Here is a 22821-nt window from a genome sequence, read left to right as displayed (position 1 = left end):
TGAATGAATCAGTGAATGAAAAGCTTGATTATTGATGAGGAAATTTAACCTGCACATGATCAGCCAAACACAAGCATATTCAATTCAATTCATTTAATAAACGTTACTTATGGCTGAGGTGTTACGGCGAGCAAAACCTCACCTCAGTCAGCGTCAGTCTCTTGCCGTCGGCCACTATGGGCGCGGTGCCGTTGCTCCAGGAGAACTTGAGGAAGGATCCCTTGGCGGAGCAGGTGAGAACCACGGTGCTGTTGTGCTCGATGGCCTCGGGCACGCTGGAGGTGATGGTCAAGGCCGACACCGGCTCTGCAGAGAGAGAGACGGGAGACGGAGGTCAGACTGGTGAAGCCGTGTTTACACCTGTATGACACCGGCAGAGGTTAGCGGCTCCGGTCCCACTCACTGCACTGTAAGGCAGGGCTTCCCAAACGTTTTCATGTCGGACACCCCGCAAATAGATGGACCCCATTTAATAAGATTTAAGATATTGTCCTATGGAACCCTATCTGAGAAGATTATTGGTGTTAAATATGACTTGGTGCAGAAATATATAACTATATAGACTGTAGTTGAGGTGATATCAGCAGGATGGAGAGTGAAACCTATGAGGAAAAATGTCATTGTCCTAACCTCTAGGGAGTGAAATAATAGTGAAATTAAACTACTGCTCATTTTGGGGACCCCCTGAAATTCCCTCAAGCACCCCTGTGGGGCCCCCGGACCCCACTTTGGGAACCACTGCTGTAAGGCGCTTAAAAGAAAAATCCATCCTCTCCTTTTTGTCATGAAGTGTTAGAATTTACTGTTTTCTGTTGTACCCACTTTCCCTCAACCTGCCTCGTCTACTTCTACTTCAGTTAGTGATTTCCTACGTTTCCCAGAATGCCTTTCAAGACCCCCCCCCAGAGAAGTGCTGTGGACTTGTTATATTTAGCTGTGGGTTTTATGTGTAGGTGAAGAGAGCTTCCTGTTACTCAAACCCCAAACTGTCTCTCTGCTGCAGTGCATTCTGGTCTCTCTCCTGCTCCTGTGGGTGGAGAAACTGGTCTCTCTCCTCTTCTACGATGGATTTCTCTCCTGTATGATTGTTGAACGTCTCTCGGTGCAAAATGGCGGCTCTAGAAAGAAGCCCTCGCTCTTTGATTCTGAGGGACTGACACCAAAACCTGACGTTTACCGCCGATGTTTTACATCCTGAAACATTTTCTCATATCAGACTCCACTGTAGCTGCTGGAGGACGTCACGCCATCTACATCTAGGCGGTTATCCTTGAGAATAAGAAAAATAAAAAACCAAACCACAAAATGGACCCAGGAATGCAACGTGCATCGCCAATTACAGTTTTAACAGCGCTTAAGTGTTTCAGGGTGGATTTCTCCTCTAAGAGTGTTGACTGAATAGTGTTTTCTTTGTTAAACGCCCTTTTAATTTCGCCGATGAAATCCCACGACAATGAGCTGAATGGAAGCACGATTAAATTCACGGCAATTTTGATAACCTGCCCACCTGAGGCCGGTTTTCTCCTCACACAGACCTAATTGTACTCTCAAAGCAACATTTGAATGGAGATAGTGAGGGAAATCGCAGGCGACTAGACCTGCCGGACTCGTTCTCGTGATCCTTTAATTCCATCTAAAGTGTACGGGGCTGTTTACTGAAGATGAGGCAACGGTAGGTGTGTGGGAACAATGTAGGAAGCGAAAGGAGTGGTAACCAGTTCTGACAGCAGGGAGAGAGAGAGAGAGAGAGAGAGAGAGAGAGAGAGAGAGAGAGAGAGGGACAGTGAGCTTATTTGCATTGCGGTGTGAAAAAGTGTCGAACCAGAGGCCGGCAACAAGAGTGAGGAGTGAGAAATGAATGAATGAAATAGTGACAGAATGAGTGAATGAATGGTTACTTTGGAGCTTGATGGAGGGGAAAGAGGAGAAAGGAAGCCATTTTTTTGGAGAGTTAGCGCCAAAGGGAGGAAGAGCAAAGAAAGAAAGAAACAAATAAAGACCGGGCAACTCCCATATGCAAATGAGTGCAGCTGGTTAAATGAAGCTTAAAAAAATAACCGTCCAAAGATAGGAGGGATTAAGGATGCCGGTTACAGTATTTGACCGTGAAGCGAAGGGACAGGCGCCTATCTGCGGGGCAGTGAGTGACATCACGAGAGGACGAAGAGTCGATCTGCCGTTTATCCAATCCGAGAGCGGATGTGACGCGGCGTTAAAAGTCTCTCGGTAAATGAGGAAACACAAGACAGCCGGCTCTCACTTTTCACTTTTCATCCCAGAAAGTGAGGCGGCCAAGTTCAGATTCAGATTCAGATAGAGTAAAAAGAGCGTGCTCGGGCAGGAGCTTTGTGTCCCTCTTCAATAACATCGCTGTATTTAGTGTCAATATGTCTGTGTGTGCTGAGAAGTGCCGATGTCTTATATTACTGTTTTTCCATTCAGTTTTCCATTTACAAGCTGTGAAACCAACACCAATATCCTGTATTACTGTTCGTTATTGTTTTCCGTGTAAAAAACTGCGAAAACGAATCTGTACTTGGAGGAAAATAAAGTTTCTAAGTTTAACGTCAACCCAAACAAGCACAAAAACAAACAAAATAAACAAGCATATGAAACTGTTTTGAATTGATATAAGAAAGATATTTAGGGCCTTAATTCACAAAATGATGCAGGAAGCAGCTATGGATGTTTTGGCCTTATATTTACACGAGTTTTCAAAATGTTTGCTGGGATATTATTCCATTTCTGGCAGCAGGCAGGTGCAAATGTTTCATGTGGACGGTGTTTGGGGAGTGACAGCACCCACGGAGTATGCAAACTTTTAAAAATTTTTTGCATGTTTGCCGTATCTCGTCATTGACCCTGTATGAAGAGATCAGGACTCCACACACAGGACCTGTCTTGCCCTTTTTTAATTAAAAGTGGGAGACATGTGACTCACTTCAAACTCAAGCAAGCATGACAACGTCCCAGAGAATCTCTAATATGTCTCTGTGTGTGTGTGTGTGTGTGTGCGTGCATGGGGCGGGGGGGTTTACTGATGGGTCCCGTCTACTGCTTGCTTTTACATGTTGATGATCGATCTTGCCTTGTTTATGTGCAGGAGCCAAACAACTGATGTGCCAGAGGTAAAGAGGTCTCACACACACACACACACACACACACACACACACACATCATACTACCACCAACACCAACACCCATCCAACACACACTCCCGAATTTAACCCTTGGACATAGCCTACAGAATATTGAGGCATTTAGTTATTATCTTGGCACCTTTCGTTAGCAACAACTCCCGAATTGCTTGATGTCTTTGCCAAAGCTAACATTTACGGTTCTGCAGGCTTGTGTGAATCTGAAAGGTTTTTTTTGTGTGGTTTTTTTTAATGCTGCCCTAAGGTGGCACAAAACCCAGCAACACTGTGCTGTAAAACACCCAGTGAGTGAAGTCAGTGACGTCATTACAGACTCCTACGGACAGCTATGGTTCCCCCACCCACCCACACACACACACACACACACACACACACACACACACACATACCACCACCATCACGCAAGTAACTACAGTAGCAAGAGCCACACCCTAAGCAGCCCTAAGAAAGACTTTGCTGAGTTTTACCCATTTTCCGTTGATTTCAAGGTTTCATCATGGCACATCCTGTGAGCACTGCTGCTGCCTTACTGTCTTCTTGACTTTTGTGAATCCCCCTTTAATCACTTATCTACACTGACTACTGATTGTAAGAGGAACATTTTGTAATCATGAAATTGAAATGTTGAGGCCAAATTTAAAACATAACCTGCGGGTCCATCGACCATAGCCTACTTCAGATAAACTAGTTCTCATTCAACCGAAGCAAAAAGCCACTCCTGCAGCAGGCCTACTTTACACTGATTTTTACAACAGCCAAGAGGCGTTGTTAGGCACCAAGCCAAGTGGAGTATTAACAAGCAAATGTTCAATAAATCTTTTATTTTTAATCGATAATAAATGAAAAGAATAATATGATTAACTCTTATTGTTCCGCCAAGCAATATAGTCCTTGAATGTAGTGGTTGCTAAGCGACATAATGGTGTGAGTTAGCGCACTGATATCTAAACTAACTGTTACCCGGCAGTAACAGGTGTGCCTACTGCCTTCATCGGTTACGTGCTCCTGTACTATGCTGAGAACGTCAAACATAACTCCATTCAAATATCTGGCAATTTAATGTGGCCTTGCTTAACGGTAAAGGTACAAACTTCAAAAAATACAACTCAAGACCTTTTCTGAATTATTAGGAGCCACTGTTCAATTCGGCATACATATAATCCAACAAGCAACCCTTATTTCAACAAAATCCCAATTTTTAGACAAAACAACCATCCACCAAAATACACCGTGGCGGGCGGCAGCTAGCAGCGCGAGGCAATTAGTTAAACGGTAGATCGGAACTGTCCACATTATAACGACTAAAAATAAAGACTCACCCAGAACTCGCAGCTTGGTCTCTCCAGTCTTAGTCCCTTCTGTAGCGGTCACCAAACTGATGGAATAATCCCCGTTGTCCTTCGCCTCCAGGGGCCCGAGGGTCAAGAACCGATTGGTCCGGTTCACGGACACTCTTCCCTTGTAACCGTCGGCCACCGTCACCGCCGCATCGGTCACGGTAACAATGGATATCAGGTCAGTCCCGTCGCTGAAAGACCAGACAATGGCGATGAACGGCTGTTTGGGGTCAATCAGGGTTTCGAAAGTCACATTTCTCCCCAAAACTGCGTCCACTGGACCCACCGGCAGGAGGTCCTGCCCCGCACAGCATCCTGAAATGGAGAAAACCAGTTTCAAGGTTCATTTTTACCAGTCAGATATGACTGAAAAAAGGTATGCCGCCTTCCACATCCTTCTATGGCTGGTTTTGATTTTTTTTTTTAAAAGAACAATAGTGATCCTATAATAACTTCTACAAGGATACTATACAAAACTATATTATAGCGCTACTATAGGAAAAAATAAATAAAAAAAACACCATAAAGTACTATAAAGTCACTACTGAGAACCACAGACACAGTTGAAGTCCCAATATGATTTTTATGTTCCTCTTAGAGATATTCTGGTTCCCACAGAATATATTTAACGTTATTTTAGTTTGCATTTAACATTAAATAAACAGAAAACGCCCCTCGGGGCAACCTGCAGAACAAATTTTCCATGAACAAATTATGAGACACACAGCAAAACACCACAAACTTCGCGTAACATCCCTGTTCAATCTGTAGATAAATCATAAATTTGTAAAGTTTTCAGTTTTACCAATAAGAGAGAGGAGAAACAGAAGCGACTTCATGTTCAGCAGATCCATCAGGACGGTTCAAGTCTTCCCAGCAGGCGACAGAGAAAAATGCGCCACTACCTGCTGCTTTTAGCAAGACACACCCAGGCAAGGTGAGCACACACACACACACACACACACACACACACACACTCTCTCTCTCTCTCTCTCTCTCTCTCTCTCTCTCACCCCCTCCCTCCCACACAATACACACCTCTCACTCATACCCATTCATGCACACACATACTTACACACACACACACACTTTCTCACACACATATACATGTACACACACAAATTCTCTCTCTCTCTCTCTCTCTCTCTCTCTCTCTCTCTCTCTCTCACACACACACACATACCCCCACACACACACTCATCCTCTCCCGCCCCCTCCTCTACACACACACCCACACACACTCTGTCTCTCTCTCAAACACACACACATGCTTTCTCTCTGGCTCTTTCTCTCACATAAACACACACACACCTACGCATGCACGCATGAAAGCACACACACACACACACACACACACACACATGAAAACACACGTAATGAGTGCGAGTCATTTTTGAGTGAATTACTAAAGTTCCTACACAAAGGTCAAAGGTCGTTTTGAAATCACCTGCTTCAAATCTGTCATTCACACATTTGTTTTTCTTTATAAACATATTGGGAAATACTGAATCCCCCTTCTAATGCTGCTGCCAAATGTTGTTCAGCAGGACGCTGCTGACACCCGGTGGATATGTGGGAAAACACAGAGAGAGAGAAAAACATCCTCGGTGGCTCCAGATGATCCAGAGAAGATCTCCAGTCCAGATTTTATGCTGATAATCAAGAACACGTTAAATTTGCCAGATTCCTGAATGGAGTTTGGTTTCTGCCAGTCGATCAGCGGTGAAATCAGAAGTCACGGCATCTTCAAAGTAATAGGAAGCAGCTGCTGCATATCTTTCTTATTAAAGGGGCGATAAGTTAATATATGACTTTTCATCTCCGAGCTGTGTTGCCAACTCTCTTCCGAGGAAAGTAGCTTTTGGCTGCTCAAAAAAGTCACCAGATGACATCTTAAACTAATTTGCTCATCGGTATATATTTGCTGCATCGATCCTGCTCTCCCTCCATTACTGTGTATGGGAAGAACTGTGATCATCGGACACCTTTGGATTAGATGGACAAGCAGTGTAAATCACATTAACAGCATTTCCCGTGGTTGGAGAAAGTTTACAAATTTGGCTGGCAACAAATTTGCCAATTTGGCAACAGTGTGACCAGTAAATTGCAGCAGCATCGACAGGTTTCTGGCACAGCTTACTTGGCTTGCAGCTGACATTAACAGTAAAGTCACATTTTCATAACAGAGAGCAGCAAGCTAACTAATTAGAGCAGAGACCCAACAGAAACACTGAGGGGGGAATTTGTCTTGAAACTCCAGTGGGTCGGGAGTTTTTGCTGCAAAACAGAGTACAGGCCAGAAAGTGAGTTTTGAAAGCCATAAATCGAAGTAATCATTGAGTCATTGGTATTGATCAACAACCCTGTCAACCCCCTGCAGATAGATTATGGTCATTTAGCGCTATAGGCCAGGAAAAATCTACTATTACCCCTTTAATCTATTTAATTTCAACATCCAACATGAATCAAACTTGAGTCTTCATCTGTATGTTTATACTCTCTGGCTGTCCTCTCTTGACCCCCCTCCCACCCACACACACACACACACACACACACACACACACACACACATACATGCACATACACACTCACACAAGTACGGAACATTTTCTGTGTCACAATCCAACAATAAATGATCACATGTAATGGCAAAAACATAAAATCTACAAATAACAAATATTCGCATCAAATAATGAAAAGACAACCATAAAAAATAAAAAAAAGAACAAGAACAAAAAAGCCTCCACAAACATGAATTAACAAACAACCTCATCTAATTTTTATGTTAAGGTGTGGATCTACTGTTTGCCACTAGATGTCATGATTTCATTATTTGACATTCATTATTTAATAGCTGCGAGTATTCCTTGTTTGATGTGGTCATTTGTTATTTGATCCTGCCAATCAAAGGCTCTGCCCCTCCTCTTCTCTTTTTTTAGGCTTTCATCACTTTGTTTTTAACTGTTTTAGCACTAAACTAAAACTACAGTGGCAGCCATTGTAGCAGTCCTGCCTCTTCTTCTTCTCTTGAATATTACACAGTAGACTCTTAAGTAAACTCTAATCTCTCTCAAACAACTCTAAAAATGCAACAATGTCAAAGATTTTACTGAGTTACACTTTATTTAAGGAAACCAGTCAGTTGAAATCCTGTATTTCTGACCCGGGGCTGTCCTGCACCTGTCCTGACACTGTGGGGAGTCCTGGGACTTTCTGCCATTGTCCACTGTCTTGGAGTCACCTGATCTGTCTTGTTCTACTATGGTTTTGGGGTGTCCTGTCACTGTCCTGGCGTATCGTCCCACTGACCCTGCAAACATCCCCTTTGAATTTGGAATCAAGTCTCCATCTCCGCTTAGTTTTAGATTGATGTCTTAAACATGATAATTGTCTAACGGCAGAAATTCCACATAGAGATCAACACCAAAATCTGATCACTTGTTCCTTGGCCCAAGGTCGATCTGTGTGCACCAGATTTCATCGCAACCTGTTCATGAGTTTTTGAGACATCCTGCTGACAAACACACAGACAGACAAACTAACAGGTGAAAACACAACCTCCTTGGCAGAGATAATAACTACAATCAGTAGAATCAGTGAATGTCTATAAAGTAAAGTGTTCCTTTCCCTCGCTGCCTGCTGCTGTGAGAATAAACCAGTTCTGTTTCCTCCATCCAGATTTGTCACGTCACAAAACTGCTCTGACATGTTTGATTTGCTCATGTCTGGTCTTGTGAGTTTTAATCACGCCTGGTAAACAAGACAAGTAGGAAATGTAGGGGATAAAATGGAGGAGATTCTTCAGTGACTCAAAGGCTCTGCAACAAGACGCTGTTATAGCCATTTTACTACAAAATATACGACTGAGGGGTCCAAGCACACCTTGAAAAAGAGATAAACAATCATGACACCAAGAGCAGGTGAAGCCCAGGTGTGCGTCACAAAGCAAGGCTGGAAAACACGTCAGTCGACTAGACGATGTTCGCATTTGGCAGCACAGGACATAAAATAACAAATTCATAACTTCCAAAGAGAAAGTTTTTTTATGGCAGCAACAATTTCTAGAAGCAGGCGTGATGTTTTTCAAATATATTTTTGAATTAAACTCTTCAATTCTAAATATCAAAGCCTCAAGACTGTCCCAATACTTTTGAATTTGTCTGTAGGTCGTTTTGGGAACAGACAATGGGACATAACAGTTAAATGACAAAATAACAATAACAAACAAGTAAAAATGTAGTTTTATTGTCATAATGTATCAATAAAAATATTCAAATCATTGGCCCCAGGGTGGACCAGTGGAAGGCAGATGTCCAGATCTAAACTACTTCCTCCTCACAACTTCCGGCTCTGCTTTCTTCTCTGAGCTGCTGCACCAGCTGACACCTAAACAATGAGAACACAAGAAACAGATACAAGACAGACACATTTCTTGGTTATTTTTCTTATTATATTGTTATTATTCTGTAGTGGGTTAGGGTACTAGCAGGCAAAGTTTGAGAGATCTGAGGGCCATCTACAAGAGTTCATATGGTGTGTAACAACACCTATCAATGAAGCCACTTTTGCATATTTTTATACAAAATATTTCATATATGACAGATGTGGCACAATAGCAGTATCTTAAAATCTTTCCTGTCTGTTTCCACTGTCAAATATCAAACATAAAATCTATCAAAACAAATATGAACCACAAATATGAACGGCTTGTCAGAGCAGAATGAATTTTGTTATGTACTGACTGTGGTCAAGTTGTGATAATATGCTTGGCATATTAATTGCTGCAGGCAGCTACTGCACATGTAGTTCTCTTTTTATAATATTCTGTTTTACCTCTCTCCTGTCTCTCCCTGGAACATTTTTCAGGACCTCCATTATCTGCATCTCGACATCTTCATCCACGGCTCCTGGAAGAGAAGCCTTTACAGCTCCTGTAACCACAGAAAAAACATATCATTTTTGGGCATTAGAATACTTTTTGTTACATTTATAAAAGCTCATCTAATAAAGATGTGGATTCTGACTATATGTCTTGACTCACGTTTGATCAGTGTAGACACTCTCTTCTTCCTCTGTCCATCGAGGCTGAAAGCGCTCCAGGCCTGGTTTGTAGCTACAGCCATCATGGTCCTCCTCACATTATCTGATACTGTCTGCCCTCCAACCAGGCTCAGAAAATTGAGCTGAGGAGAAATCGAGTTTTTGATCAGAATTTGAGTTTTGTTGCATATAATATTGTTTTTATTCTGTATAAAATTTAAGAAAAAAGACAGATTGCTACATGTTTTTTTAGAGTATGACTATATCCTGACAGCTACTGTTGGGCCTTTGTGCTAAGATGATGTGTGCAAAATTTCAAGTGTATCAGACTTAAAGCCAATGAGTTATGGTAATTTAAAGTTATGTTGCTATAGCGCCACCCATTGGCAGACATGCTGTGAGCCGAATTTCGTGAAGATGGGATCAAAGTTGTAGGAGGAGTTGTGAAAAATGTGTTTTGGACAAAATTCAAAATGTTTGGTTGCTGTAGCTCTTGCGGTTTCTGAGATCCAGATACCTTCAGGGCAGAAGAAGAAGACCCCGAATAAGCCTACGCATTACCAAATTATGAACTCACAACTTGTTTAAAGTACGCCTTGTCCCGGAGCTGATCCTCTAATTTTTGAAGCTGTTCCTCAGAAGTGCAGGGCAGACGCAGACGCAGCCCCTCCAGCACCTGCTGCCCCCCGTCCCCCTGAAGACTAGTGGAGTTCAACATATGAATAATCTTCTGCTGGTTGTCCAGTATTGTATTCAACTTCTGCAAAGTCATCATCTGAAAATCTTTGAGAAAATAAAATGGAAAACACAGAACATTAATGTCACTGACAAAGGCTTTCTAATTATCTTGAAACAATTACATTAGATTACATTACATTACGTCATTTTAGCAGACGTTTTTGTCCAAAGCAACTTGTGAACGAGTGAATTGTGTTCATTCACTGAGAGTTGTAACACAGCACATATTTCTCTGCCAATAAAATAAAGATACACATTTACCGTCAGGCCTTGACTGCTGGCTGTCACTGGAAGAAGCCGGACAGGGGAGAACTGACAAGGAGCAAGAAATGTGTTGTGAACCTTCAGAATGAGCAGATTCACAACATTTGATCTGTCCTGACATATATCAACACAATCCATATTGATAATGTTGTGGCCTCGAGTGGCACCATAACTGTATAAAATGACCCTATCCCTATGACCTCAAACCAAATTGTTGGGATAACAAACATGTACCATTGGTATGTTTCCCGCTACTTTTTGGAGTAGTTCACACGACTCAAATTTAAAAAGGAAATTAGAATATTAAAGGGATGGTGAACTTTGGAGGTAGCTTGGGTTGTGTAGCTTCCTGGACGTAATATAACCCCATAATCAGTGATTCTTTTATCTTATTGTTATCTGTTGCTTCAGGGCTCCGGTAGAGACGACTGGAAAATTGCAAAATACTGTCAAAATGCTGCTTCATTGTGACTTTAACCACATCCTCATTGTAAGTGGCTCTGGATACGGGTATCAGTTAAATATAAAATTAAAATTATTATAATTATAAAATGATGTGCATGTAAAATGTAAAGGTCATACGGTATAGTTTGGTGCACCGAGCAAAACTGCTCTCATACTAACTCATACAGTCATACCAATGGCTGCTTAACTGTCATCAGTGTGTAGTGTAGATTGATTGAATAAAAATTACTTCAGCAGTAGATAACCAGATGCGTCATGTTGTGTGTATACGTTCCAATCACTTTCTGTAAAACAGCCAAAATGTTTATTTTCTCTCTTAAAGTTATAATCTGTGAGATTCTTGTTTGTTTTATTTTAGTCTCCATCTTTGTCCCTCAGCCTCACTGTGGTGTTTCTGCACTGCACTTCCCACAGATCACCTGTCAATCAAACAGTGTGGGCGGAGCTTGGATTTTCTGTTGCTGCAGTTTGAGTTTCTCTTTTCTCTGTCTGTGCAGCCATGGTGGCTATCACTGCTCATGCTAACTACCCAGTTCTTCTTCTTCTGTTAATTCCAAACAAACCGGAAACGTAAAACGCATCACTTCCTGTGTAGCAGAGGATTTTTCCCAGGAAAGAGCTACCAGACACCGGCTGTTTAGAACAGACAGTGGAAAAGCTTTTATCAACTGGATATGGGTTGGATAACTGCTGTTCGAGCAACTGGTGATAGAGAGAAGTAAAACAAACATTTATTTACATAAAAAGTCATGGATTATAGAGAACCAAAGTCTGGCGTAATTTTGTTGGCTGTAAGTTAGCATTTCTGCCATTCTTCGTGAGGTCCGATATTTGGTTTGTCAAGGTTTGAATTCATAGGTTTGTCATGGTAAGTTAAAAACTATAGTAACTATTCAATGTAACGCTATGAAATCTTAATAATTCTGGAGAATGAGCTCTGGTAACCAAAATGTGTATAAACGAGAGGTAAGGAAGTCGCTCATCAGTGCTATTGTAATCCGCTTTCCCCAATGCTTATCATTTCATTAGCAAAAATCAATATTAAACCTTACTATGTAAAACATCAAAACTAACAAAGGTAATGCTGGTGGATGTACTGGGTCATGTCTTGGGTATTTGTTCAACACAGCCCTTTTTAAACTTATCTGTGGCATACCAAGTCATGCAAAATGACGACTTCCACTTCCATATCAGGCTAGGTAAACACTGCATCTCGCAGCCAAAGATGCCACCTAGAGGCAATCTCACGAAGCATTGATGACTGACTGTCTGACTGGATATGACTGAATATACCTCCAAAATTAGAGGTGCAGTACTCACAGCTGACAGACAGGTTGAAGGGGGCGCTCTTCTCCATCTCCAGCTTGTTGGCGGCTGTGCAGTAGATGGGAGAAACCAGGTCTGACCTCAGGACACCAGTGATGATCAGGGTACTGGACATGGCTTTCTGCAATTCAGTAAAATCCACTCCAATCCAGTCCGGACCAGTCCATTTTAATAAACTTAATAAACTTAATAGTTATGGCTGACGTGCAGCAAAAACAATCATAACACAAGTAAAACCTCACCTCGCTCAGGGTCAGTCTCTTGCCGTCGGCCACTATGGGCGCGGTGCCGTTGGTCCAGGAGAACTTGAGGAAGGATCCCTTGGCAGAACAGGTGAGAGCCACGGTGCTGTTGAGCTTGATCGCCTCAGTCACATTGGACTTAATAACCAAGTTGGACACCGGCTCTGGAGAGAGGAAGGAGGAGTTTGTTTGCATGGTGAAGCGGCTCTGTATGACAACAACCTCCCATCAAAATACACCGTGGCGGGCAGCAGCTAGCAGCGTGAGTCAGTTCTAAAAGTTGAAGGAAGGATCGGAACTGTCCACATTATAACGACTGAAAATAAAGACTCACCCAGAACTCGCAGCTTGGTCTCTCCGGTCTTAGTCCCTTCTTTAGCGGTCACCAAACTGATGGAATAATCCCCGCTGTCCTTCTCCTCCAGAGGCCCGAGGGTCAAGGACCTGGTGATCCGGTTCACCGACACTCTTCCCTGGTAATCGTCGCCCACCGTCACCGCCGCTTCGGTCACGGTAACAATGGATGTCAGATCAGTCCCGTCGCTGAAAGACCAGACAATGGCGATGTACGGCTCTTTGGGGTCCATCAGTGTTTGGAAAGTCACAGTTTTCCCCAAAACTGCATCCACTGGACCCTCCGGCAGGAGGTCCTGCCCCGCATAGTATTCTAAAATAAAGAATACCAGTTTCAAGGTTCATTTTTACCAGTCAAATATGAGTGACGGGTCAAAAAGCCCTGTGGCATGGGCTGGTTTTAATAAAAGACTTGGTGAGTGTGTAAGAGGGAAGATGTGATATTGTTGTGGATATTTGCCCTAGTAATTTTGGGCCAGGGACAGCCACCGTAGGGGGGGGTGGACAAAAGGAGGAAGAGAAGAACAAGAGAGAGAGAATGTTTTAGCTTTCATGCAGTTGTCTGTGTGTGTGTGGCCAAATGGAAAGTTCCCAAAGAGTCTGATATCAACACAATTTAGAGTCAGCTTCAATAGGAATTAAAAAACAGGGCACCACATACAGACAGCATTAACAGATCTCATCTGAAAGACTGAATTCCAACCTTGAATTTAAACCCACATAATGAACACAGGTGATGACTATGTGAAAGATAACTACACTAAGGCGCACTCAATCAGGCAATGACAAGTGAATATGAAATATACAAGAGTTGAATTGTGGTGATGAATGGATAGCAATAGGAGTCGGTGATTATGTGTGCATATAAGAATGATAGACCAACATTTCAGCAGACAGAATTACAGGAGTTGAGCAATGGAAGATACGAATCAGCTTAGAGATGGACAATAAAGGGGCGACAGTGTCAACTGCCTGAGAAACACTGACTTTGGTCTAATTGCACATTCATTTATGGGTGTTCCAAGGCTGAAGCGCAAAATAAAGGGAGGGAATCATGGAAATTGGCAGTGGACGTGATATCGTGGTATCAAGAGAAGGTGGCCGTTATCATCTTTTGATTGCACAAGAAATTTACAACCTGGGAAAAGCATGTGTTAGCATTTTGTGCACAGTATGGCTCCACTGAGACCGTCTCTGGAACCGGCTGCAACATCAAAGTGACACAGTCATCTACATAGCTTAACATTTGATCTTTTGATCGCATGCCTAATACAATACACCATTTAAACCTATTGTCAGAGTAGCAGAATGCGCACTCAATATACAGACTGTTACCTAAATATACAAACAGGAAAAGTCGCAGGCTCTTCACTGGATTTGCTGACACTTATTATGAGCCAATGTCTCAGCGACATTGCCTTGATGAAAACAATGCAGCAAAAATATTTGTGCATAATAATTGTAACGACAGTGGAGAGCTGTGTGCGGCTTCTCCAGCTATATTTAACATTACCTTCACAAGGTCTCCATCCCTCCCACCTGTCAGCTGCGGCTCAGTCAGGCTCTCCTGCTCTTACTCCTCCAAGGGAGTTGAAGCTCTTCTTTGGCTTCATTTGGCTTTATTTGTGGTAGGCATTTTTGGTTCACCTCCTCACATCATACAATACTTTTTACCTCCGCTAAATAGCACTTCTGGTGCCCAACTGCATTCACTTTGTTTGTTATGTCGTTCCAGAGTGACTTTGGCCCAGATATTTACACAGTCGCAATTCAAATTAATTAACCGCTCCGCTCATTTAAGTGCCCTGCTTTTGTAAATATCTTGCGTTGGCGGCACCAATTTCCCCCTGCAATCGAATTTGCGCTGCGCCTGGAATTACAACATGTTAGTGGATCCGCGCCTAAACCTTCACCCAGTAACAGATGTGCCTGTATCAGTTATTTTACAGGGGCTTTCGAACTATGTGCTCATGTATAGAGATAACCTCACACATAACGCCATTAAAAAATCTGGTACTTTAATGTGGCATTGCTTATAGGAAAAGGTACAAACAATATAACTCATATAACTATAATTTTTCTGAATTATTACGGGCCACTGTTGAATTCAGCATACATATAATCCAACAAGCAGTAAAATCCCAACTTTTAAACAACAACCTTCCACCAAAATACACCGTGGCAGACAGTAGCTAGCAGCGCGAGTCAATTCTAAAAGTTAAACAGAGGATCATATTATAAGGACAAAAAATAAAGACTCACCCAGAACTCGCAGCTTGGTCTCTCCAGTCTTAGTCCCTTCGCTAGCGGTCACCACGCTGACGGAATAATCCCCGCTGTCCTTCTCCTCCAGGGCCCCGAGGGTCAAGGACCCGGTGATCCGGTTCACCGACACTCTTCCCTGGTAATCGTCGGCCACCCTCTCCCCTGCTGATGTCGCGGTAACAATGTTTACCAGCTCAGTCCCGCTGTTGAAAGACCAGATAACGGCGATGAACGGCTCTTTGAGGTCAATCTGGGTTTGGAAAGTCACAATCTTCCCCAAAACTGCGTCCACTGGACCCTCCGGCAGGAGGTCCTGCCCAGCATAGCATTCTAAAATAAAGAATACCAGTTTCAAGGTTAATTTTTACAGGTCAAATATGAGTGACGGGTCAAAAAGCCCTGTGGCATGGGCTGGTTTTGACAAAAGACGTGGTGAGTGTGTAGCTTAGAGATGGGCAATAAAGGGCCGACAGTGTTAACTGCCTGAGAAACACTGACTTGGATGAATTCATATTGAATAATGGAATTGTCAATGTCTTTATCAGATACCACAATCTTATGGATCCCATGTCTGGAGAATATTGACTTGGCATGTGTGATCACTTGCTTTGCCGTTATGACTGAAAAAAGAGCAAACTCAGTGTAATTAAAATCATAATCCGCAATCGCTAATTAGCCGGTGGAATATGCTGGTTATATATTAATATCTCTGTTCATATAAGGCCAATGCAGCACCTCCCTGGCTCACCTCTCACATTTCTCTATGCCAAAGTGCCCTTCATCTGCCAGCTTGGTCATGTCCTTCCTCATGGAAGAAGGAATCACTACTCTAGTTCCTTTCAGTCAGACTCTATTCACAATGCACAGCTCTTCCTTAAAATCATCATACGGTTTGCTCAGTCTCACTTATCTGGGCATCTGTATCCTCTCCATCACGTCCTGCAATATGTCATCTTTCTCAGTCTCCCCTGGCTATCTTTGACCATTTCTCCTCTGAAACTGGCAGCTCATGTTCTTGCATCTCATGTCCGTTGGTGCAGATCCCAGTGTTGCGTAGACTGGACCTTGACAGTCATGCTGCTTGGAGCAACGTGACTCCTAGCCCATCCTTGGATGAAACTGTGGACGGCTGGACGCTCTTAATGGTTTACTAGGGTCATAGAATTTGAGTATTGGCTCTGTTACTGAGCTATTTTTCATCTCTTCCCATTCTTTCATATGCTTATGATACCACTGCCATTTTGTTTTGTCTCCAGTAGGCTTCTGAGTGCCCTAGTGTTTGCTGACAAGTTTGGGATGAACCTGCCCATGTAATTGACCAGACCAAGTGCCCTCTGTAGCTTATTTGTTGGCTGTGGCATTTCCTCAACTGCCCTTGTTGTCTCTGGATCTGGTTGTTCCCCTGCCCCAGACAATTTATCACCCAAATAGGTAAGCTCACTCACCCCAAATGTACATTTCTTTTTTTCAACTTCGGGCCTGACTTCCTTGCCAGCTTCAACACCTCCCTCAGTCTGGCATTATGTTCACTCATGGTCTTTCCCCAAACTATCACATCATCAAAAAAAGAAAAAAACCCCACCACCTCCATGCCCACAAACAGCTGGGAAACAGTCCCATGAAATACATCCAGAGCTGAGTAAATCCCAAAGAGTAGCCTGAGGAAGCAGTATCTAACAAAGGCGGTGTTAAAAGTACAAAGTTTTGCACTCACCCTGAACTCGGAGCTTGGTCTCCCCAGTCTTAGTCACTCCGGCAGTGGTCACCATGTTGACGGAATAATTCCCACTGTCCTTCTCCTCCAGGGGCCCGAGGGTCAGGGACCCGGTGATCCGGTTCACGGACACTCTTCCCTGGTAACCCTCGGCCACCTTCTCCCCTGCTTGGGTCACGGTAACAACAGGAATCAGCTCAGTCCTGCCGTTGAAAGACCAGATAATGGCGATGAACTCGTCTTTGGGCTCAACCAGCGTGTGGAAAGTCACAGTTTTCCCCAAAACTGCGTCCACTGGACCCTCCGGCAGGACACAGCATTCTAAAATAAAGAATACCAGCTTCTAGGTTCATTTTTACCAGTCAAATATGAATGACAAGTCAAATAGCCCTTTGGCTGGTTTTGAAAAAAAAAAACTGGAAGATGTGATATTGTTGTGGATATTTGCCCTAGTAATTTTGAGCCAGGGACAGCCACCGTAGGGGGGGGGGGAATGGGAGGAGAAGAAGAACAAGAGAGAGAGAATGTTTTAGCTTTCACGCAGTTGTCTGTACATGCATGGCCAAATGAAAAGTTCCCAAAGAGCTTGTTGTTTTTTTTCCTGTAACGTACGGTTTAGGAAGACAACACTGTGGGATCACAGTCAGTTTTTGCTATAAACAGGGGGGGTGTGTGACTTCAGAATCGGCCGATATTTCCTTAAAATGTCAGATCTCTAGGACATACGGCTGATTTTTAATGAATTTTTGAAGTTGTGACTTTAATACCAATGAAGATTTGGTTATTATGCAATAAGCCACGCCCACTTTCATTGATAATGACCAAATTTCATGGATCAACCGGGACATCATCCTAGAACATGTGTACAAAATTTCATAAAAATCTATGCAGTTGATTATGAGATATGGACCTTTTGCATTTGTAGCACCCACTAGTGGTACAGCTCAAAATGCTTTATTGGGTTTGTTCATGCAACACTTCTCAACATGTGTTTCAAATTTTGGCTTGATTAGGTGAACGGTTAATGAGTTATAGCCAATTTAGTGTTAGGGCGTTTCGTTAAAAGTTTATTGTTCGATAAAAGCCAAACCATTTGGCCTATCAATAACCTTTATACAACTTTGGAAGAGACTTTGGGCCCAAGATTATACACACCTAGTTTCGTGTGAATCGGATGAACGGCCTAGGAGGAATTATGAAAAGTCTTTCTTAAATAATTCAGAATGGCGGACAATACAATATGGTGGACATTGGAAGTAATATATACCATCCAAAGAATCTATGAACCTAAGAATTTTCAGTCTACGACACACGGTTCAGGAGTTATTGGCTCCACAACATTGGATTGAGCTTCAAAGCAGTCAGTTGGTTTGAAAACTATCAGACAGGTCGCAGAGAGTTCTTCCTGATGGTCAGAGATCATCCTCCAGGTTAATTGCCCGGGGCGTACCCCAAGGGTCTATTTTGGGTCCAGTCTTGTTTACTATTTACATAAACAGCATTGGCTCAGCTGTGAAAAACTCAAAAATCCATCTGTACACAGATGACACAATTGTTTACTCTTGTGCCGCCTCTCTGTCTAGTGCTGTCCAGGACCTCCAAGAATCTCTTAATTCCATTCAGGCTGATTTTAACAATCTCAAATTGGTCCTAAATTCTGATAAAACGAAACTTATGTATTTTTCTAGATCACACTCCCAGCTTGTTGTTCCCAACATCTCAACCCTTGATGGGAAGTGTATTGACCAAGTGTCATCTTATAAATACCTTGGAGTCTGGCTTGATGCAAAGCTTACATTTAAAACACACATTGACATTGGACTCCGTCCAGGCTGCACAAAGTGGGTCTGGTGGATAACTCGAGGTGCTGGAGGTGCAATGTTGAGGATGGCACTTTGGTTCACATGCTGTGGGGTTGCTCAAAGGTGCAGAGGTTTTGGTCAACCATCCATATTGAAAAAATTATAGGCCAGAGCATCCCTTTCTTGCCAAGCTTGTATATTCTGGGCTATGTGACTTAACTCCGTCCAGTGCAGACTGGGTCCACACTGCCCTTATGCTGGGACGGAAACTTATTGTTATGGAATGGAAAGCCTCCTCTGCACCTGTGGTGTCTCTGTGGTTCACCCAGTTGGGTAAACTGGCTGCCTTAGAAAGCCTGTCATTTAACAGAGTGGAATGTTACCACCTGAAGTGGCAGCAATATCATGCTTTTATTGAGAGTGGCTGATGAGGTTTATTTTGTATTCTGTCATGAGATCAATAATGCTGTGACTCCTATCCATTGCTGTCTGTAACTGTAATGTAACATAGTCTACTGGTTCTGCACCACTTTCGCTTGTCTTCTTTTTTTTTAAATTTATAGTCAGATACTGTATGTTTGTTTGTATGTGTATATGTGCATATGTGTGTATGTGTGTGTATGTCTATGTATATTTGTTTTTATTGTTATTAGCTTACATTCCTTTACCACTGGTGTCAAATATGAATGTTGTGGTTGTTATTAGCCTATTGTTCTGAAAAAGCTAATAAAATAAAAATTAAAAAAACACAACCTTGTTAAAAAACTCAACATTAAACTGGGTTTCTATTTTAGAAACAAGACATGTTTTAATTTTGCCACAAGGAAAAGACTTGTCATAGCTACATTTCTCCCTATGATTGATTATGGTGATATTCTTTATATGCATGCCTCCTCTACCTCACTTCAGGCTATAGACACAGTTTATCATGGAGCTTTACGTTTCATTCTGAATGCTGAATCACTCACTCATCGTTGTCACTTGTATGAAAGAGCAGGTCTGACCTCATTATATTATCACAGATGGCTTCATTGGCACATTTTTATCTACAAAGCCATCATAGGCTTTGTAGGAAAAGGTGCAAACCTCAAAATAGAACTCAAGAGCTTTTCTGAATCGTTAGGAGCCACTGATCAATTCGGAATATGATCCAAAAAGCAGCACTTATTTCAATAAAATCCCAGTTTAGACAACCGTGGCGGGCAGCAGCTAGCTGCGCGAGTCAGTTCTAAAAGTTAATTGGAGGACCGGAACTGTCTTTATAACGACTACAAAATAAAGACTCACCCAGAACTCGCAGCTTGGTCTCTCCGGTCTTAATCCCTTCTGTAGCGGTCATCAAACTGATGGAATAATCCCCGTTGTCCTTCGCCTCCAGGGGCCCGAGGGTCAAGGACCCATTGGTCCGGTTCACGGACACTCTTCCCTTGTAACCGTCGGTCACCGTCACCGCCACATCGGTCACGGTAACAATGGGTATCAGGTCAGTCCCGTCGCTGAAAGACCAGACAATGGCGATGTACGGCTGTTTGGGGTCCATCAGTGTTTTGAAAGTCACAGTTTTCCCCAAAACTGCGTCCACTGGACCCTCCGGCAGGAGGTCCTGCCCCGCACAGCATCCTGAAATGGAGAATACCAGTTTCAAGGTTCATTTTTACCAGTCAGATATGACTGACGGGTCAAAAAGCCCTTTATGGGCTGCTTTTGCTTAGAGTGTTCATTATGAAAAAAAAATAGGGTGATCATATAATACATTTTACAAGGATAGGCTAGGTCCTTCTTATTCTGTTTCCCACAGAATATAGGCTATTATATGTTAATTTAGTTTGAATGTAACATTAAATAAACAGAAAACGCCCCTCGGGCAACCTGCAGGACAAATTTTCCATGAACAAATTACAGTAAGAGAGACACAGCAAAACACCCCAAACTTTGCATAACATCCCTGTTCAATCTGTAAATAAATCACAAAATAGTAAAGTTTTCAGTTTTACCAATAAGAGAGAGGAGAAACAGAAGCGACTTCATGTTCAGATCCATCAGGACGGTTCAAGTCCCAGCAGGCGACAGAGAAAACGCGCCACTACCTGCTGCTTTTAGCAAGACACACCCGGGCTGTGAGGGGGGGAGTGCCAAAAATAAGGAGAACCAGGCGCCAACGCCTCCTTGGCCCACCTGACTCTTGCTTAACTTTGCTTTTTTTTATTGCGTAACTGACATGACTAATTCTGTAATTATCCAGCTATACACAAACAAATTAACAGCAGGCTGATTTTCTGAATGTGTTCTCTTACCCTCTGTTCTGTTTGTCTTAATTCTTGGTGAATTTGTTTTGCTGCCAAACTAATAATTTAGGTCATGCCTCTGTCATAAGATTTATCCTATTTATCTTAAATATTATTTTTGTGCACAAAAAAAGTATGATGTCACTTTGATATAATTGATAATAATTGAGGATACTCACGCACACATGTACTCACACACACACACACAGGCTACTGATGTTAAATCAATTTAATTGGTAACACTTTACAATAAGGGTACACTAAGTTAAGGGTTAGTTAATGCTTAATAAGCATTAACTAACCCTTAGTTAACAGTTAACTAATGTGTAATTTACTAATAGTGTTCATGTTAACAAAGGTGTTAATTTATACATTATTTAATAGTTTATAAAGATTACTATTAAATAATGTATAAATTAATGCCTTAGTTAACATGAACACCATTAGTAAATGTTTACCAGACACATTAGTTAACTGTTAATTAAGGGTTAGTTAATGCTTATTAAGCATTAATTAACCCTTAATTAATGTACCCTTATTGTAAAGTGTTACCATTCTATTTGATTCTGCATCTATATCTTCAAACCCAGCTGTAGTTAAAACATGGTGGAATCTTTGTACATTTGTCCTGATTTAAAATTGGATTATTATTGTAATTAAAATGACAAATCAATGAAAATGTTGTAATTTTAAGCACAGCGATTAGTTTTGACAGCCATTGTATCGTACTCACAGCGACTACAACACCTATATATTATATATTGTGAGCCATAATAGCCCATTGATTGATCACACCTGAGCAGGTCTCATTTAGGATGCCATGCGCTTTATTGCTGGACAGCACCCGGGTCATATATATATATATATATATATATATAATATAGGTGATACTGAGGAAGGGGAAGTCTGAATCTTGATCACTGCCAGTGGCCACAGCAGCTAACATTCATCAAAGTAGGTCTAGAGATATTTACTGTAATAACATACTGCAATAATGTTAAAAAATAAATAAATATGAAAATGGTTCTGGCCAGAAGCTGTGATAAACATAAGCAGAAATGTCTTCATGAACATATTTGGAAATACTGAATCCTGTTGCCAAATGTTCAGCAAGACGCTGCTGACACCCAGTGGATATCTAGAAAAATACAGAGAGAGAGAGAAAAACTCTGTAAATAATAAAGATTTTAGATTACAACATTGATTACACATGTTCTTAATTTTGGCACCAACTTTGGTGTGAAGCACTCTTTGCTTTGGTGTTTTGGACTCAGTGTCGGCACTGTCCCAACATACTGTAATGATGAAGACACTCTGTAGACTGTGACTTCTTCAATTTCTTCTAGGTGTGTGTCTGTGTGTGTGTGTGTGTGTGTGTGTGTGTGTGTGTGTGTGTGTGTGTGTGTGTTGCATGTGTTTCTCTTCTTTTAACTTTCATCAAAGTTTCATAAACTAAAACTAAACTACAGTTGCAGCCATTGTAGCAGCCCGCTTCTTTCTTGAATATAAAACAGTAGAATAAAATCAAAATTACATGCAACAAAACTCTGATATCTCTCAGCCAGCTCGTTACCAGACCATTGTTTGTAATTTCTGACTGCTGGAAAGAGCAAATCCTGATTTTTTAAACAACAGTTTCTCTTGGGGATTCAGCCAAAGTAAACAGTAGGATGTTTATAATGACTTCATATTTAAACCAACCTGCGTCTGACTGTGTTTGGATCTGAGAGTGAAGCTCATCACTGGCCTGTTATCAACAAACAGGTTGTGACAGCGTTCTGTATTTTAAATAGGCTACAACAAAAGTAAATACTCTGTTACATTACCTAAA

The 22821-nt window shown here is 42.0% G+C and overlaps 2 protein-coding genes across 2 annotated transcripts in view; both read right to left on the bottom strand.

The window, feature by feature from the left end:
- LOC144542894 (cell adhesion molecule CEACAM20-like) overlaps positions 1–5415 on the bottom strand; it is a 34837-nt gene extending 29422 nt beyond the window's left edge. Inside the window, exons 1-3 of the mRNA XM_078290438.1 lie at positions 5301–5415; positions 4478–4810; positions 143–306 (exon numbers count right to left, since the gene is read on the bottom strand). Coding sequence (XP_078146564.1) covers positions 143–306; positions 4478–4810; positions 5301–5349 — 546 coding nt within the window. The 5' untranslated portion in view covers positions 5350–5415. The remainder of the gene's footprint in view (positions 1–142; positions 307–4477; positions 4811–5300) is intronic.
- A 3309-nt stretch (positions 5416–8724) lies between these two features.
- Positions 8725–21014, bottom strand: LOC139909113 (cell adhesion molecule CEACAM3-like). Its single transcript, XM_078290606.1, has 12 exons — positions 21000–21014; positions 19993–20325; positions 16904–17224; positions 15187–15519; positions 12905–13237; positions 12571–12734; positions 12323–12449; positions 10535–10585; positions 10113–10318; positions 9537–9678; positions 9329–9426; positions 8725–8881 (listed from the first exon to the last, which is right to left on the bottom strand). Exons 2-12 carry the CDS (start codon positions 20243–20245, stop codon positions 8831–8833), a joined length of 2079 nt encoding a protein of 692 aa, XP_078146732.1. The 5' UTR covers positions 20246–20325; positions 21000–21014; the 3' UTR covers positions 8725–8830.
- Positions 21015–22821: the final 1807 nt, after the last annotated feature.

This window comes from Centroberyx gerrardi, chromosome 19 (genome assembly GCF_048128805.1).
Source record: "Centroberyx gerrardi isolate f3 chromosome 19, fCenGer3.hap1.cur.20231027, whole genome shotgun sequence".
NCBI classification, from domain to species: Eukaryota; Metazoa; Chordata; class Actinopteri; order Beryciformes; family Berycidae; genus Centroberyx; species Centroberyx gerrardi.
The sequence above is the reverse complement of the archived record's forward strand: the minus strand, read 5'-3'. Positions and strand labels throughout refer to the sequence as shown.